This window comes from Acanthopagrus latus, chromosome 23, assembly GCF_904848185.1.
Source record: "Acanthopagrus latus isolate v.2019 chromosome 23, fAcaLat1.1, whole genome shotgun sequence".
In the NCBI taxonomy this organism is placed as follows: domain Eukaryota; kingdom Metazoa; phylum Chordata; class Actinopteri; order Spariformes; family Sparidae; genus Acanthopagrus; species Acanthopagrus latus.
In genome coordinates this window covers 23,594,250-23,611,048 of record NC_051061.1, presented here as the reverse complement: position 1 = coordinate 23,611,048, position 16,799 = coordinate 23,594,250, and the positions used below count along the sequence as shown (strand labels likewise).

Genomic DNA, 16,799 nt, shown 5'->3' with positions numbered 1-16,799 from the left:
AAATAAGGTCAAAGACATAAAACGTTATTACATTTAAATAAACATACACTGATTAAGTCTGTTTTGACAGTATTATTTGGTAAAATAAAAGTCACATAAACTGTATGTTGTGATTTTCCTCTGATGTTTTCTTTTTCCTTGAAAAAGCAAAGAACATCAAATTTTAAATCACAAAATATAATAATTTTGAGACCTCCACCAGTTAAAATCCAGGCTACATGGAAGGTTGTAGCCATAAGAAATATTATCAGTGCTGGGTAGAATAATTAATGCCAATATCTATCTATTAAATGCCACATCTAATGCTTAAACTGTTTAAATTACAAATAATAATTCATTAATTGAAAATGTATTTATTTAATAATATATTTATTTAGCAACTATTTTGAACAATAGAACAATTTATCACACTCCCTCTTTTGTTTTTGTTTTCATCATAGAAGTGTTTGAGTTTTATAAAGATTTATTTCTTCAAATTAAATTCCTAAAAACATCCAAACTGCTTGTTGAAAAACAAAATAAAACTGGACACTACCAGAACAGTTTGAGGAGATGATATTATGTGGTTGTAATCTCTCCTGAAATGGTTCAACATTAGCACAGTGCTGCTGGCACATGACTAAACCACTGACCCCGAAACATAATGAGGACTAAAATAGCTTCAGCACACACAGTACTCAAACCTACACACACAGTCACATATTTCCACTGTTACGGACCTGCAGAAATATCCATCAGTGAACCTAGAAAGTCACTGACAGCACGCCTCACTTTAGCTTTGTTTTTTTTTTTATGCTGAAGGCACTTTAACTGTGATGAGACCGTTTTTCTGTTTTACAACCCTCATGCTGCTTTAATAGCACAACTGTAGCATTGTTCATGTAAATTTCCTTTGAAGTTTCCCATCTCACAAGGCTGTCACCTCATCATGCTTTATACAGATTTTATCCTACAACAACACCAACGATTTCATAGCATATATATATATAAAACAACTTAATGTGATAATGAAGAAGGGTAGAATGTTCTCTCCATTACGGTTTATCTATTTTAATTGTGAAATGGAACAAACATGCACAAATGAGTGGAGAAAAAAACATCTGGGATTTAAATTATGATTTATTATTCAAACATATTCCCTTTAATAGTATCCATGGTGGTGGTTTGTTTAAGTAGCATGAAGTAGTGCATACAGTACTATGAATGAATCCCAGGAAGTAAGCAGGTACAGTAGTGGAAATGGTGGAGTAAGAAAAACTTGGATGGCAGAGCGGAAACTGTCATTAAAAATATAAACTTGGACACATTAAAACACACAACACTTAATAAAAATGACTAACCTCCATCCTACATCTCTAATCCCTTCTGCTCAACATGAATATTTAAAAAAAAATCACATAAAAGGATGAATTCATTTCCCAGTGTTTGAACTTCTTAACAGTGCTTTTCTGTGCTTTTCCTGTCACCTGAAACCAGGTTAATTACAGACCACAGCAGCCAAAGGCAAACGTACGGTATTAAGATCTCTGCTTTGATTATAATCTTTACTGTAACAGTGCAACACGATCACTTCCACCCATTAAACTCTGACTCTGCAAGGTAGAATTATTGGCAGTGAGGAGGGAGGTTTCATGTTCTGGATTCAGCCCAGTTTCCTGTTCCCACCGAAACTCTGTCATGTCCCAACACCAAAATTCAAACAGTGAAACACACCAGTTTTTATGCTGGTCCACTTCCCTATAAAACCTATCTAAGAGGATGAAATTTCATCCAATTTACCTGCAAACGATTCAAGTGCTGGACAGTCACTGGTGGGTGATGTTGCCAGAAAAAGAAAGGGATGTATTTCTAAAATTGTTCAATTTCATAAGCCTGCTGTCTCAAGATCACAACTTAATGATCATATTGTGTTTTTAACCCTAATATCCAAATCAAGAGTTCACTATAATGCCATTTTATTTAGAAACTCTTCAGATAACTCCAGATGACTGTCCCTTTCAGATTAGAGGATAGAGGCATCTCAGAAGATCAACATTACATGATGACCACCATTTCAAGATAGAGATAATTAAATCATGATGATAAATTGTCAAGATAATGACATTGTTACTCAGGAAGATTAATAAACTCTACAACAAACAGATGTCAGATTTTTAAAAAAGTAAATTATCAATATGTAAACATGAGAAAACGGTTGATCTGGAGGTAATTACGTTGTGATCTTGTGATAACAGGTTGTAGCATCCACAATCTTGACTCTGCATGACTTCTGTAACAAATCCAAACTTTTAAATTCTACAGCAACTATTAAAACGATGACTGAACGTCTTCCCCCCTCATCACACACACACTGGGGTGATGTTTGCATGTATGGATGTGATCTCAGAGGGCTTTTCTAGACTGTCAAGTCTTCAAGCTTAGCAAAAAAAAAGTGCAATGTTGCCTTGAGAAGCTGTTACGATTTTACATTAGTGTAACTCAAACCAAAACAGACAAACAGACAGACCAAGCACCCACAACCTGACAGGTACCACGTGTGTTTTCAGAGACTGCATGTCAGTGGAGTCCTTCGTTGCCCATCAGTGCTCCTGACTTCATTTGGGGCATGAGATGTCCTGCGACAAACAACACTGAGTATCTTGGCCATGGTCCATGTTGATTTTTAGTGTTTTCTCCATAGTATGTATGTTATGAGCAGGATGAGGCCTGCCGACAGGCCTGCGATCACAAACTGGTGGATGGAGAGGACATTTTCCAGCGTGTGGATCCTCTCCTCCATGGCGCTGGTGTGGAAGTAGTCATAGATGCCGGCTCCAATGCTCCACAGCGCCCACACGGCGTCCACCACCAGCGGCATGGTGAGACAGACAGGGAGGCTCAGCTGCAGCAGGTCAGACAGCCTCTGTCAAACACCGGAGCTAAGACATAAGACATTAACATTTAATTTAGAAATTATTATTTATTTTTATTTAACACCAAAAGAATACTGTGGTACTGCTTTTATATCCCTTTGTTGTTGTACTGCCTTTCTATTTGATTGACATTGACAGAGACTGGGAGATATACTTGAAATCGATTCAATATTAAATTTTTTAAAAGGCAAACGTGTAAAACAATCACATGTAAAATAACCACACTAATGCCAAATGCAAAAACCTGAGCTTCAATAACTCCTGTTGTCCACTGATTGATACATACTGAAGAGGTTTGCTCCATAAAAGCAACCTTGTGCTAATAATAGAAGCGAGTTGTATAGAAAGGCCTTATAGACCCTTTATCAAGTTTTCCCTGTACATATTAATATTATTTGAGTTGCCGATTTGAAGAACAGCTCACAACTACATGTAAGAAGTCTTACTTCATCCTTTGCCTTGGCCGTAAACTTATCTATCAGGACGTTTTTCTTAATTTCACAAAGTTTTAAATGCAATTTGGCATACGTAGTACAACCCGCTGGAATGCTCTTAAACGAGCGAAACTAAACTACAGTAACAACAACATTAACTTAACCGCTCACACTAGCAACACTTTAGTTTAAACTATAAGTTGATATACTTAAAAACAATACGATATTAACGAAGATTAAGATTCTCTGCTAGCAAGCTAACGCTTTTAGCTAGCAGCATTCAACACTCCAGCCTTGTTTCTTCGTTCCACGCTGGCACTGATTTTTTTATGAAGTCTCTTTACTTACAGCATGAAGTTAGCAGCATGAAATAACTGCAACATCCGATACACGAAAATTCAACTTTCACATCATCGTATGACAAGTGAAACTACTCATGTTTCCAGGAAAGATTGAATCGCATCTGCCGTGAGCTGATTCAGCCACTTCCGGGTGTGTACTGGATCTAGACATCCCTCTTCGGTATGGCGTCACAGGTACGCCAAACCTCATTTCGACATTTTATGTTTTTTTATGAGTTCGATGCCAACAAAAAAACAACCAACAAAATATTACCCAAGACATTTTATTCTCAACATTGTTGTCTTCTGGAACTTTCGGCTGCATATAAGCATTCTATAAAGGTGTGCTTTATTTTAGATTGAGTCACATCTCATCAGCTTTTACATGGTGTACGTTGATTCGGCAACATAGAAAATGCATAGCAGACACAAGCGAACCCTTGGCAAAAGTCTACTGAATCGTAATCTTTGGTGTTTTGAGTTTTGCGGAATTTTCGCCTGCCTTTGAACGATATGAGAAATTGTCATTAATCATGTGAAAGTGAACGATTATTCCTTGTACTGCAAAAAAAGCCACAATGTAATATATTTTGAATGGAGTTTGGAACGTGTCTACCTTCTTGCTGGCGACTTTGTATATGATGATACAAGACGTAACTTGGTTAATCTATGACCGCATTGTCGAAACAGCGGTGTGTAAGTAAGCATAGAGTGGCCACTTTGTACTGCCAGGCGCGGTGGCCAAGTGGTAAGGCGTCGGTCTCGTAAACCGAAGATCGCGGGTTCGAACCCCGTCCGTGCCTGCGACCAAAGGCTGAAACATAAACACTTTTTCGTGCACAGCTGCTCTGACAGATCCATTGCAACAAAACAAGGTTAGTAATGAATTCAAATCATTTATGAGTAAAAGAGCCACAGAGATACTTTGTTTAGTACTTAAAGCAGATAGAGTTAGTCTATACTGCAGTTGCTGAGTGCATCGTGCTAACAGTTGTCCCTAATGGAGTTTATTGCTTCCACTGCAGCTCTCCTTCTCAAGCAGGGCCTGTGTGCTTTGTGCTAACATGACTCACCAAAGGAATTCGACAAAAGTTGGCTTCAATTTCTTCGACCTTCTTGTGCAACCAGCTCGCTAATTGCTTCAGCAATAAATCCGTACCATTGTGGAATAAAGTTACTGATAGCATTTGAGTTGTCATGTGGTGTATTTTCCTTCACAAATTTTGATTAAAATTAGCACAAACCAGTTCATTCTCAGTGACACTTTTTGGTTTGGTCTGGTTGTTGTCCCAGTCTTTCAGTATATGTTGGTACAGTGATTTCAGTCATTTCACCACAACAGGCATTGCCAGCATAGGTTTTTTAATTGGGCAGAGATAAGAAACATGTTTACAGAAGTAGTGACACTTAAACTGGTGCACAGAGCTGCATTTTGGTCAACAAATCATCATGTATATCATACAAGTGTTGTGTGTACATTATTCCAGCATGTTAGTGTGAGAATCAGAGCTACAGCTCAGTATTAAGAACCTCCACTGCCCCGTTGGTTCTAAGCTGTATGGTTTCCCAGTCAAAGATGTTCCCTCTTGGTACTCTCTTCCCGGAGAACATGTCTTTAATCGTGCTGTCAGAGAGGACAGAGTCCCACATATTCACATCATTGATCTCCCCAACAAAGCTCTGCTTGGCATCAAATTCACCCAAGTAACTGTCCGGATCTTGCCCGATGATGACCTTTCCCCCGGGGGGGATGGTGTGACCCTTCTTGTAAAGTTTGGTCAGGCTTTTCCTCCCGTCCATGAAGAGGGCGGACGCACCTGAACTTGAATCCCAGGTGATACAGAAGTGGGTCTGCAGAGCGCCGAGGTCAGGGACACTGAATATAACAGTGCCTCCACTCAGGGCAAAGGAATATCTAAACACACATACAGAAAAAATAAATATTTGTCGGAGCAGTATTGTGGTAGTCTTAATAGTAATTTTAAATCACACTGTCTTTGCTCCAGTACAGAAGTGTGTCTACCTGCCGTCCAGCTCACGCCACACGTTCAGCTCATCATAGTACTGAGTCCGGTACGCAAAGAGGATGATCTCGCGCTCTCCGCTGAGCTCTGTGGCCACTCGCATGCACAGAGTGAAAGCCTTCAGGTTGAGGGGTTTCAGAGGGACCATCTCCACATAACTGGTACTGGTCTCAGAGGGGAAGACCAGGGTCTGGATGGGAACGCTCCCTGAGAGACAACAAACAGACAGCTTGAAGGTTATCAAGAGCAGCAGCAACATCTGTAGGGTTTTTAGGTCCTAAATATGATAAAATAATGACAGATATTTATTAAAAAGTTTTAAATACTGTAAGGAGAGACACCAAATGAATACAGTAACAATTTAAACTAACACATTACTCTGAGAAGAAGCTGGAATTTTTAAACCAGTTTTGCTTGAAAAATGACTTAAATGATAAATCAGAAAATTAATTGCTTTTTATTGAATGTGAAAACTGTTTCAGTTGGTTTATTCTCCTTTAAACTGACAGACAAATGTCTCAAAATAAAAAAGCAAAACTTTACATTCAGCCTTTAATATATAAACAGAAAAGAAAATGGTGTATAATTACCAGCCAACACTGTGGAGATGGCAATGAGAAAAAGTATCGCAGGGAGTCTCATTTTGTCTCAGCAAACCTGCAGAACATTTATTCATGATGTTATTTCCAATTTCAGTAGTTTATATGCACAGAATTGGTTATATAAAGATATATAAGTACAGTTAAAGTTGTATACAAACCGTGCAGCTGCAGAGGTCCTCCTGCAGACGGTCTGAACTGGAGGGTTTTTATGTTGTGATTCCCAAAACTCCTCCTGATATGCAAATAACAGCATCTTTAAACCTTTGCTCACCCTTATGTATTATCTAGACACACAGAATCTGACTGTTTAAACAAGTTTGTACATCTGCTGGGTTGACAAACTCGACTGTGAGGCCAACATAGATAACTGTAAAGTTCAGATACTGAGTCATGTTGAGGTTAGCAAAATTCAGAGGCCCCAAAAAGAGGACGCCTCATCAACCAGTGACAGAGTTTAGATTAGATTAGAGGATCTTTATTGTCCCTGAGATGCAATTTGGTTTGCAACAACACAACCAGTACACATCATCCTGAAAGATACAATACTTAACAATCCTGTTCCAGTCTTTCAGTTTATGTTGGTTCAGTGATGCAGTCTTAGTTTGACATCATCTTGATACACATTTCACCACAACAGACATTGCCAGCATAGTTTTTTTTAATTGGGCAGAGATTAAAAAAAACAAACAACATGTTTACAGAAGTAATGACTCTTGAACTGATGCACAGAGCTGCATTTTGGTCAACAAATCATCATGTAAATCATACAATTGTTGTGTGGCTGCAGTGACTCACATTGGCTTCAGAGTTATATATTGACTTACATGACATCATGCAATTAACTACATTATTCCAGCATGTTAGTGTGAGAATCAGAGCTACAGCTCAGTATTAAGAACCTCCACTGCCCCGTTGGTTCTAAGCTGTATGGTTTCCCAGTCAAAGATGTTCCCTCTTGGTACTCTCTTCCGGGAGAACATGTCTTTAATCGTGCTGTCAGAGAGGACAGAGTCCCACATATTCACATCATTGATCTCCCCAACAAAACTCTGCTTGACATCGAAATCACCCACGAAATTGTCTGGATCTTGACCGAGGAGGACCTTTCCCCCGGGGCGGATGCTGTGACCCTTCCTGTAAATTTTAGTCAGGCTTTTCCTCCCGTCCATGAAGAGGGCAGCTGCACCTGAACTTGAATCCCAGGTGATACAGAAGTGGGTCTGCAGAGCGCCGAGGTCAGGGACACTGAATATAACAGTGCCTCCACTCAGGGCAAAGGAATATCTAAACACACACATATAAGATAGATTTGTTTGTATCTCCAGAAGGTTAAACAAAGCAAAATAAAAACACACTGGACATGTTTGTACATCGTCTGTGTTGACGAACTCAACTGTGAGTGTTTCAAGGACAGTAAACATCAGAGGCGCGGGAAAGAAGACACTGGTTATTAAACCGACTTTTCAAGGTCCTTTAAAGACCAAAATTTTCTGACGTACCTCGTCAACCAGCGGTGGAGTTTAAATTTCCCTTTGTTTCCAATTCAGCCCATTTCTACAAAAAATGTCTACAGTAAATTTGTTTGATTTATATTAATGCCTGTTTGACACGTTTGTTAAAAAAAATTAGGAAGAACTGAACTCAGTTCCCAGAATTCCTCTGTCTTCACGCCATCTTCTCCGGTTGTGCCCCCACTGGGCTTCACCCCACGCTCTTCTCCAGGATTCTTTTGGGCCCAACAGCTGCTGAAAGCTGCCAGCAGGCCCAAAGAAGTTCTCCCCACAGCACCGAGTCACTATCACTGCAAGGGAAAGGAGCGGCCAGTTTCCTCCATCCACCTTCTTGCATCTGACTTTTGAACGTCCAGGCTGTCATTTAATACTGTTGAGTGAATGCTGCCAAAATTGGAAATTATGATATCTTAATATTTATCATAGAGTTTATCAATCAAAAACAGTAGTAATAAATAAATAATAACAATAAAAAATACATTTTTAAAAAGCAGTTAAAACAGTATAAACAATATATTTACAATACTAGAAAGAAAAACTCGGTTAAAAAGTCAAATAAAAGTTTTGGACATTTATGTGAATTAACATTATTGTGGTTATTAACATGATTTAATGGCTGAATTATGTTTATTCCATATACAGCTGTTTGCACTTCAGGTCCCCCTGCTGGCCATGTTTGTAACTACTTTAATACTCAGTGAACCTGACAGGCGGTAGGACCCAGAGGAGATGTACAGGACAGGACAGCGCTGCCCGGTAAACATGGCGGACCATAACAAGAGCGACGCCGAGGGGTTCTTCGGTGAAGTGTTAAGGTCCGTTATCATCTTTATTGACACTTTTAATACATTTATCGACAGAGGAGAAATAACTTACACATTTCTCCCGCTCAGTGGATGTTTGTCGGACATTTTGTGTCGTCGGAAACCATGTGTGCGTCTTTTCTCGTGGGTCATTTAACTGTCAGCTAGCTAGCAAAGTTGTCAGGTTGTGGTTCCAGCATGTCACTTCATTTGCTGGGAAAACATCAGTGAATGTTTAGAAAAATACAGAAACCAGCTGTACAGCAGTTAGTAGATCATTATTCTACACTGTGCTCTCTCTGCCACACTCTAGTTTGTGGAAATTAGTCGTTGAACAAGATATAAACCATTTAAAATGAAAGAATTCATAGCAGTAAAAGCTGTTTACATGTGTACATTAGCCAGTTGTTTTGAATATAGTGTTCACAAAGGGACGTTTCACATAGTTGCCCAGGCATCATGCAGTTAATCTATTTTTATAAAAGTCAAAATAATAACTCAGGGCGAGGTCCAGTGGTAGTGAGTCATGGCTTCATGACTCACAGTGGAAATAAACAGTACTTGGAGCCATTCATGCAGCTGGTTTTCATTAAGTTATATAACAGAGACATGCTCAGGCAGAAGAGTGAGTTATTAGCTGTGTGAACGCACTCATAATCTGAGTCAGACTGTAAAACACACTCAGATGAAAAGTGATAATTGTGCTTCCCATAATAATGATAAATTAATAACACTTTGCTGTGTGAGCTAGCCTGAGTTAAAGTCACGAGCTCCTTTTTCCACTTCTTCTTTCAGCTATGTGATTGAACTAGGTTTGCAAGGATGTGAGATTTTCATGGTACGAAAATGCCAGATTACTTTTACTATCATCAGATACAGTGATCCTTAAAGGAATGAAAACAGAAAAGCAACAAATGCTTTATTAGAATCTCACAAAACATTGAGAAACCTGAGAAGTGTGAAACTTGATATAAACTCCAAATATATATCGTTTTTAAAACCCCAATATGTAAGATTTTAAAACTGGAGATAAGCAAATGAATAAAGTATGATAACTGTCAATACCAATACCGATGTATACCTTAAAGTTGCACATTGCTGCAGCACTCAAAGAACATTTATAAAACTGCTCAGGTGCAACACTACAAACTCATCTGTACTTTTCCTCTCCAAAAAGAACTATTGCGGTTGTTTTTAAACTTTAAATCTGGACCTAAAAACTTGATCTTTGCTTTCTTCTGGAAATATCTTTGATAAACCTGTCAGGCACAGTTGTTTTCCTTCTCACCTCTTCAGTGTCGACTTGAAGTTCAGTTTTAAAACATTATGTTATCATGTCCAGACTTTAAAGTGTATATTGATATGTTTACTTTTATTTCTTTAAATTCCAGCCCGTCTGAGCTGTTTGCAGCCCGGTCCAGGAGTCACAAGATCCCGGTCCGAGGTCAGAAGGACTTCTTCCCCAATGAGTCAGACGAGCAAAGACAGCGACTGGAGCAGAGTCTCAACGAACACTGGAGCCTCATATCCGAGGAGAGAGTGGAGAGATTGTGAGTTAGCGTCACTTAATTATCACCAGAAGAGTTGAAAGTTCATTAAAATTTCAAAGGGTGCATTTGCATTATGATGCCGCTATATTGCCAGTATATTAGTGGCACGAAGTGGTTTTAGAATTACAACAAGATGGTTTATTGCACTTTTTTCTGGGACAGTACATCATCTGACAAAACTAGTTTGTGTCACTCTGCTGCACCAACATGAGATGAACACTGTCTGTTTTATTTTCCTGCAGAGGAAACCTGGTGAAGGCCACATGGCTTCCAAGTGAGCAGATAGTGGAGCTTCAGTCTCCTGCAGTGAGTGAAACAAACTATCAGTACTCACACTCTGTAATCAGCTTTTCTTGTTATAAAATGTCTGTCGAAATATTAAACTCTGTCTCACAATATTTGTTTTTTAGGGGAAGTTCTGGCAGACGATGGGCTTTTCTGCCAGCGGCAAGCAGCATCTCCTCCCTGAAGAGGCTCTGTACCTGATGGAGTGTGTGAGTGGCAGTTTAAACCTGTTCTCCAGGGTGTGGTTCGCCCTCTTAGGACAATATTGTTTAATAGTATTTGTAAAACACAAATGCTGCAACACATGTGATCTGTGAAACACTGATTGATGACACGTGAGTGTCCCGTGTGATCAGGGGAACCTGCAGGTGTTCTACCAGAAGCTGCCGCTGTCCATCCAGGACGGCTACGAGAAGTTTCTGTCCTCGAGCACAGTGAGCCTCCAGCAGTATCAGGTACAGATAAACTCTCAGAGATCCTGAAGGACGACCGCTCTGCTGAACAGTTCTAACCATTCTTTGTCATCACAAAGGTGTTCGCACATCTGAAGAGGCTCGGCTACGTGGTGCACAGATTCGATCCCAGGTACTGGAATCTAATGCTTCATTCAGACGCCGTTAGAAGCATTTAAAGACCCTTTCAGACATGCACTTCCTTAAATATGTCTTTAGTTACTCATATATTGAATATTGTTGCTGTGGAAGTCAGAAAGATCTGTGTATTGTTTGTCTTTTCTCAGTTTGGAGCCGTCGTCCTACGCGAGGCAGCTGAACCTGCTGCAGTCACGTGACCGGGCGGTGAAACAGCTGAAGAGGAAGCGCAGCGCCAGTCCCACGGCAGCATCCAGGTAGACTGAGGCAAAAGTGCATTCCATTTACTGTCCATGTTATTACTGAGTGTGAAATATTTAATTTAAAGAGTTATCTGGGGCTCAACTAGATTTTATGGTTCAGATGCTGCTCGATGAAAGAACAGGAAGAAATAAAAAGTAGGATTATTATTTGTCGTTATAGAACAAGCTATTGATTTTAAAGTAATTCTAGAGGAACTCCAGTGATTATTACATAAATCTGCCAAACCTAGAAATTGATGTAGAGGCCTTGCGAGGGTGCAGCCCATCATGACACCAAACAAGTTTTTCTTGTGGCAGCTGGTCAATAGAGGATCAATAGAGGGCGCCAGACATCGAGACAGAGGAAAGGAGCGAGTTTAACAATAAGTTTCTGCTAACTGCATGCAGAGATGCTTTAATTCTCTCTCCCTGCTTCCTTTTTCAAACTTTCAGATTATAGTCAGTGTACATTTAGACAGGTGTGATTGATTTAAAGGAGGCTGTTTTCAATCCTGGTAACACTTGAACTTGAAGCGCCACCTTCCAAGAAAAATGTCACCAGCTGCCACCGGGTCGTCTGTAAAGCAGACGATCGAATTAAATCGATCGATCAGAGTGGAGGCAAAGTCACACTGAGGACACAAACGGAGTGTAAGGAGATATTCTGACTGTTTGACTCTAACAGGTCGTTCATCCTCAAAAATACTGAGTCCTACAACCCTGATAATACACTTCACGTCATGTTTTTATCAGTTTTATCGGTGTGGTGATCGCCACATCTGTCAGACTCAAACTTAATGTGTAATAGTTCCTCTTGACTTGTTTCACCTGTGAAAGTGTCAGAAAATAGTGAAAAATTACAGACTCTATTTCCCAGAGTTAAAGATGATGTCTCCAACTAACTAGATTTTTCTACATTTCAATGATATTTAATTTTCACTCATGACTGACTATTATTGGTTCTCACAACTTTTCTATCCATCACTACACTCGGACACATTATTGAGTTTTATTGCAGCTTCATCTGTAAAACGTTGCTCAGATAAATGACTGACTTGAGACTTTTGTAAATCAGAAGCTTACACAAAGTTTTCTCTCGCTTTAGTCATACAGAAGTACAAGAAACACCCACAGCTGACAGAATGGAGGAAGATGAATGTGGCCCTGAACGTGGTGAGGACAAAAAACCTCCTGAATCTTCCCTGACGGCGTCTGCAGGGACTGCCGCTGCAGCTTCCTCGGATGAAGGCGGGGGCAGGACCTGGTGGATGACGGACGATCTCGGGGAGCGATCGGATCACCAGCCCGCCTCTGGTCGCTCACGCTGGCACTTCGGCTCCATCCCTTTCCCTGACCTGGGCTCCAGGGGGAGCTCCTCCAGCTGCCTGGTCCCTCCAGACCCCTCTCTGCTCCCTGGGTCTGTCGCTGTGGGAGTCTGTGACATCGCCCCCTGGAGGCGGAGGATAAACCAGCGGGAGGTGAAGATGTCCTCAAAGGATCGGAGGAGGGAGGAGGACAAGCGAAGGCGCCGGTGGGACATCAACAGAGACAGAGAGGTTTGTAACATGTAGTATAACACCAAAATACAATTTAGGTGTCTTAATGTTAAAAGGACAGTTAGCTCAGCTCTGATACACATCAGATAAACAGAAGCTGATTCTGCTCCTTTCTACAAGCTCTGGGATGTTTTATTTGAAATAAAAGATTTCTCTGCATAAGAATGACCTTTATACACACAGAGCCACATCATGGGGGCTCACGTTCTGCTTTTCTGTTGAAGGTTCGGCGCTGCAGAAACTGGGCGGAGTATCGGGAGCTCCTGGCGAGGCGGGAGGGGAGACGTAAAGGCCGACCAGCTCACCTGTGGAACAGAGAGGTCACTCCTCTCCATGACCCCAGACAACCAATCCCCACTAGTGAGATCACACAGATCCAGTTTCTAGAGATGATTATAGCCTCTGGACCTTTTAGTTGTATCTGATTCAATCAGTGATGTTTGTTTTTTTATTCCAGAGGAGCTGCTGGATAAACTGAGTGTGATTAAATCGACACATCTGCTGGAGGACGCATCCAGGTATCACGTGTTTCTGCTTCTGTTGTCACACAGACAACTGGTCAGGAGTGAAAACGATTTGCCTTATCTGATGTCTGTTCAGTCAGGCGCGACTGAAAGCAGTCACCAGACATTCACCGCCTCCTATGACATACCTTTAAACTGATATCGTTCAGTCTGACAGGGATTTATGAGCCCCATCCGACTCCGCGTGGCGTGATGAGCCGGTGAGATTCTGCAGGTCTCTAGGCGTCTTTACCGGAGATCAAACTGAAATCAGCAGGGTGTCTGCAGCTCTTAAAGTCCTAATAAGTATTGAATTCAGCCTGCTGTTGACAAAAACGCTGATAAACTACATGTGGCAGGGCAGTGTCCATGCAGGAGGCTTTATAATCCTTTTTTTTGTAGCCTTTATCCTTTACCAGGCCTGTCACAATAACATACTGTCTCAGAAGTTTATTCTGTCATATGATATGATACTATGATCATATGATACTAATAATAGCTTTATTCATATAGCACCTTTCATGCAAAGACAGGATGAAAGAATACATGATAGAAACGAATAGAAGTGATATTAAACAGATTAAAACAAGCAGCAGTTGCAATAAATTAGAGGAAAACAAGCAGAAAAAGGGGCTAATATGCTACACTATCTTTTACAGCGTTTACTTTAGCAAACACACAAAAAAATATAATAATTTTATTAATCATTAATTGACTTGATTGTTGTGTGGAGCTGGAAAATACAGACAAAACAGTCTTATAAATGTTGGTAAATTAAAGGAGGATTATGTAGTTTTGGCGAATAAATTCAAATTATGAACTTAAATATTTATAATATTAATATATTATATTATTAAACATTTATTACATCAATAAGGTCCCAGAACCCCGTTTGAAGTTACAGATGTGGCCAGTAAAACAGTAAAACAGTATAAACTGTGTCGTCCTTTAAGGTCAGTTTGTTCATTCAGTTTGGGGAAAAAAAGAGTTTGTTAATGTTGTTTGTTTAAATATTAAAAAATCAGCTGATGAAGATCTTAAGATGTCTTCCCTAAAAACTACGGCATGCTCCTTTAATGTATTGACAAGTAATTGTAGCCTTATTGTCTGTGTTTGATCTCCGTCATCCTCTGACTGCTGTGACAGTAAAAACAAAGGTGTTGAATTTAATTTGTAATTTGTATGAAAGACTTGAGATGTAATGCGGTGAACGCCACATCAGCCCAGATGAAGTAAGTCGCCGCGTCACAGTCACGCCTGCGTCGCCTCTCAGAGAGAATAAATCAGTTTGGACTTTCTATGAACCCGACTCGTCTCACTGCTATCACACTTTATGATCTTTAATTTACAAACTCATAAAGACGCTGAGACAAAGGCGTGAGGTGCTGTTTGTCACGGCCTCGTGTCGCTCGCGTACGGCGAGGTTGATGTATTGTTGCCGTGATGGAGAGTCCATCATTCAGGCGGAGGCGCTGTGCTTTGTCTCCGCAGTATAAAAGCTTCAGACGAGTGGAGGATTTGTTTCAATGTTTACCAGCCGGATACGGTGGCCGACTTCAAGAAGAGCAACCCGGGGAAACCTTACTCCCGCATGTGTGTGTGCAGGTAAGTGATCAAACAAACTGTGTGTGTTCAGGATTACCTTACAGAAATGACAAATGTCATCCGACCCACACTGACTAAATGTGATGGTGGTAGTTAGAGATGAATGACCGTTTTGTCCCATCTAGAGCTGCAGTTAACTAATTGATCTTTTTATTGTTTGGTCAGTAAAATGTAATATAAAACTGAAATACTCACCACAACTGCCCAGAAGAAGAAGAAGGAGAGTCTGTTCATGGATCATTGTGAAACTGTTCAGTCGTCTCTCTCTTGAATCCGACAACATGAATTGATTCCCCTCCTGTGGTCTCTCAGTTTCGACGGTCCCGTCCCCGACCTGCGAGCCATCAAGCTCCTGACCTCCCAGAGTGGAGACGTCCCGGTGGTGTTGGCGGTGGTCGACCACGGAGACATCTCCTTCTACACCTTTAAAGACTTCCACCTGCCCACTGACGTGTTCCCCTGAGACCTCGCTGCTCTTCAACAACACCGCAGGACTTTTATATCAGCCTGCATCTGTTGGGTCGATCGGACAAGAGACATAAAAACACGTCTTTTTTTCTTAAACGATGTGAAGACGATCCTGCAAAATGCTTGTTTGTGTTTTCGTGCCAAAAGTTTGAATCCTCAGGTCGTTTCTGTGGGAAAGGTGGAGGCTTGTGCCAAAATCTGGTAGTTTTTTAATTCTTTTTTATTGGTTTTCATGATTTGTTTGACCTTTTGAAAGTGTTTTGAGACACAACAGGTCATTTTACAGCATCAGCACTGCAGTGAGGAGGAAAATATTAAAATTAAAGTGAAGGTCTCCTTGTTCTTGAGTTACACACACTTGTCTTCCTACTTTTTTAGGCGATAAAACTTGTCTGAATGAACTGTGTCTTCTTGTGCAGCTCTGATTGATGTTCTGTTCTCTATCTGAGAGGCTGTAATCAAATGAATGCTTCACTTTGCACGTTAGTTTTGCTCTTTGAGAAATGTGGTTCATCATGCAAACTATAAATGCAACTCATCAGGAACAGTATAACCTAAAAACTAACATCCAGTCATCCTCTCCTCCCTCCACGCTGATGGAAAGTCAGATGGAGTTTCTTAGTCCACAAAACATTTCTGGAGCTTCGCAGTAAAACGGAGTTGCAGCATAAAATGCATGGAAGCATAAAACGGCTCCACGCAGCTCGCCCAGTGTAAATCTCCAGAGTTGATTTGAAAAGACGTCGTTTACACCCTCGACTCGTGGTCGAGCTCCTGCACCGACTTCCAAGAATCCAGAAATTGTCATTGTTGTTGCAAGATTGGACATTTTCCAACATGTAAATGATGTTTTTTCAAATCACTTTGGGATCTTGTGGGCTTCTGGAGACTTTGATTACAGCAGACGAACTGTGTGGAGCCTTTTGATGTTGTCTTTTAGTTGTTTTTCTGTTTTATATCAAGTCTCCAGCTCCTTCAGTTGTTTAGCGATGTGATGCTGCATCACTGTTTTGCTCTGAAGCTCCAGAAATGTTTTGTGAGCTACTGAGATGATGTCTGGACATTTTTGCATGAACTGTTCCTTTAAACAGATTTATCTTAAGGTTGACTTACAAACTTTTTCTTGGACTTTCATCCTCGTCGGCCACTTTGCAGATGGAGATCGAGTTAATAAGTGGATCTTGAGTTGAGAGTAAGAGTGAAAATATGACATTCACAGTGAGACTCTTCGGTCCAGTCATTACTGGTGCTGGAGTTCTTGTTTCTTGTGTGAGATGTTACTAATGTGCAGGTTCTTTTTCTACATTTTCTAATTAATAAAACCTTGAATCATTTCTACTCGTGTGCCTGTTTCCTCTCGACCACAGGTGTTA

The 16,799-nt window shown here is 40.5% G+C and overlaps 2 protein-coding genes, 1 long non-coding RNA gene and 1 other non-coding gene across 4 annotated transcripts; 2 read left to right on the top strand and 2 right to left on the bottom strand.

Moving 5' to 3' along the window:
- Positions 1-1,101: 1,101 nt before the first annotated feature.
- On the bottom strand, positions 1,102-3,875 carry LOC119013974. The gene is made up of 2 exons (XR_005072863.1): positions 3,695-3,875; positions 1,102-2,918 (listed from the first exon to the last, which is right to left on the bottom strand). It is a non-coding gene; the product is annotated as an uncharacterized LOC119013974 (long non-coding RNA).
- A 543-nt stretch (positions 3,876-4,418) lies between these two features.
- trnat-cgu lies at positions 4,419-4,490 on the top strand. The gene has a single exon. It is a non-coding gene; the product is annotated as a tRNA-Thr (tRNA).
- A 627-nt stretch (positions 4,491-5,117) lies between these two features.
- Positions 5,118-6,942, bottom strand: LOC119013973 (pentraxin fusion protein-like). Its single transcript, XM_037088909.1, has 3 exons — positions 6,302-6,942; positions 5,711-5,918; positions 5,118-5,602 (listed from the first exon to the last, which is right to left on the bottom strand). Exons 1-3 carry the CDS (start codon positions 6,351-6,353, stop codon positions 5,197-5,199), a joined length of 666 nt encoding a protein of 221 aa, XP_036944804.1. The 5' UTR covers positions 6,354-6,942; the 3' UTR covers positions 5,118-5,196.
- Positions 6,943-8,480: 1,538 nt separating this feature from the next.
- On the top strand, positions 8,481-16,764 carry tsen54 (TSEN54 tRNA splicing endonuclease subunit). The gene is made up of 12 exons (XM_037088908.1): positions 8,481-8,639; positions 10,019-10,177; positions 10,420-10,483; positions 10,588-10,671; positions 10,819-10,917; positions 10,995-11,047; positions 11,202-11,309; positions 12,400-12,850; positions 13,075-13,210; positions 13,308-13,368; positions 14,845-14,958; positions 15,271-16,764. The coding sequence occupies exons 1-12, from the start codon at positions 8,554-8,556 to the stop codon at positions 15,419-15,421; spliced, it is 1,566 nt and encodes a 521-aa protein (XP_036944803.1). The 5' UTR covers positions 8,481-8,553; the 3' UTR covers positions 15,422-16,764.
- Positions 16,765-16,799: the final 35 nt, after the last annotated feature.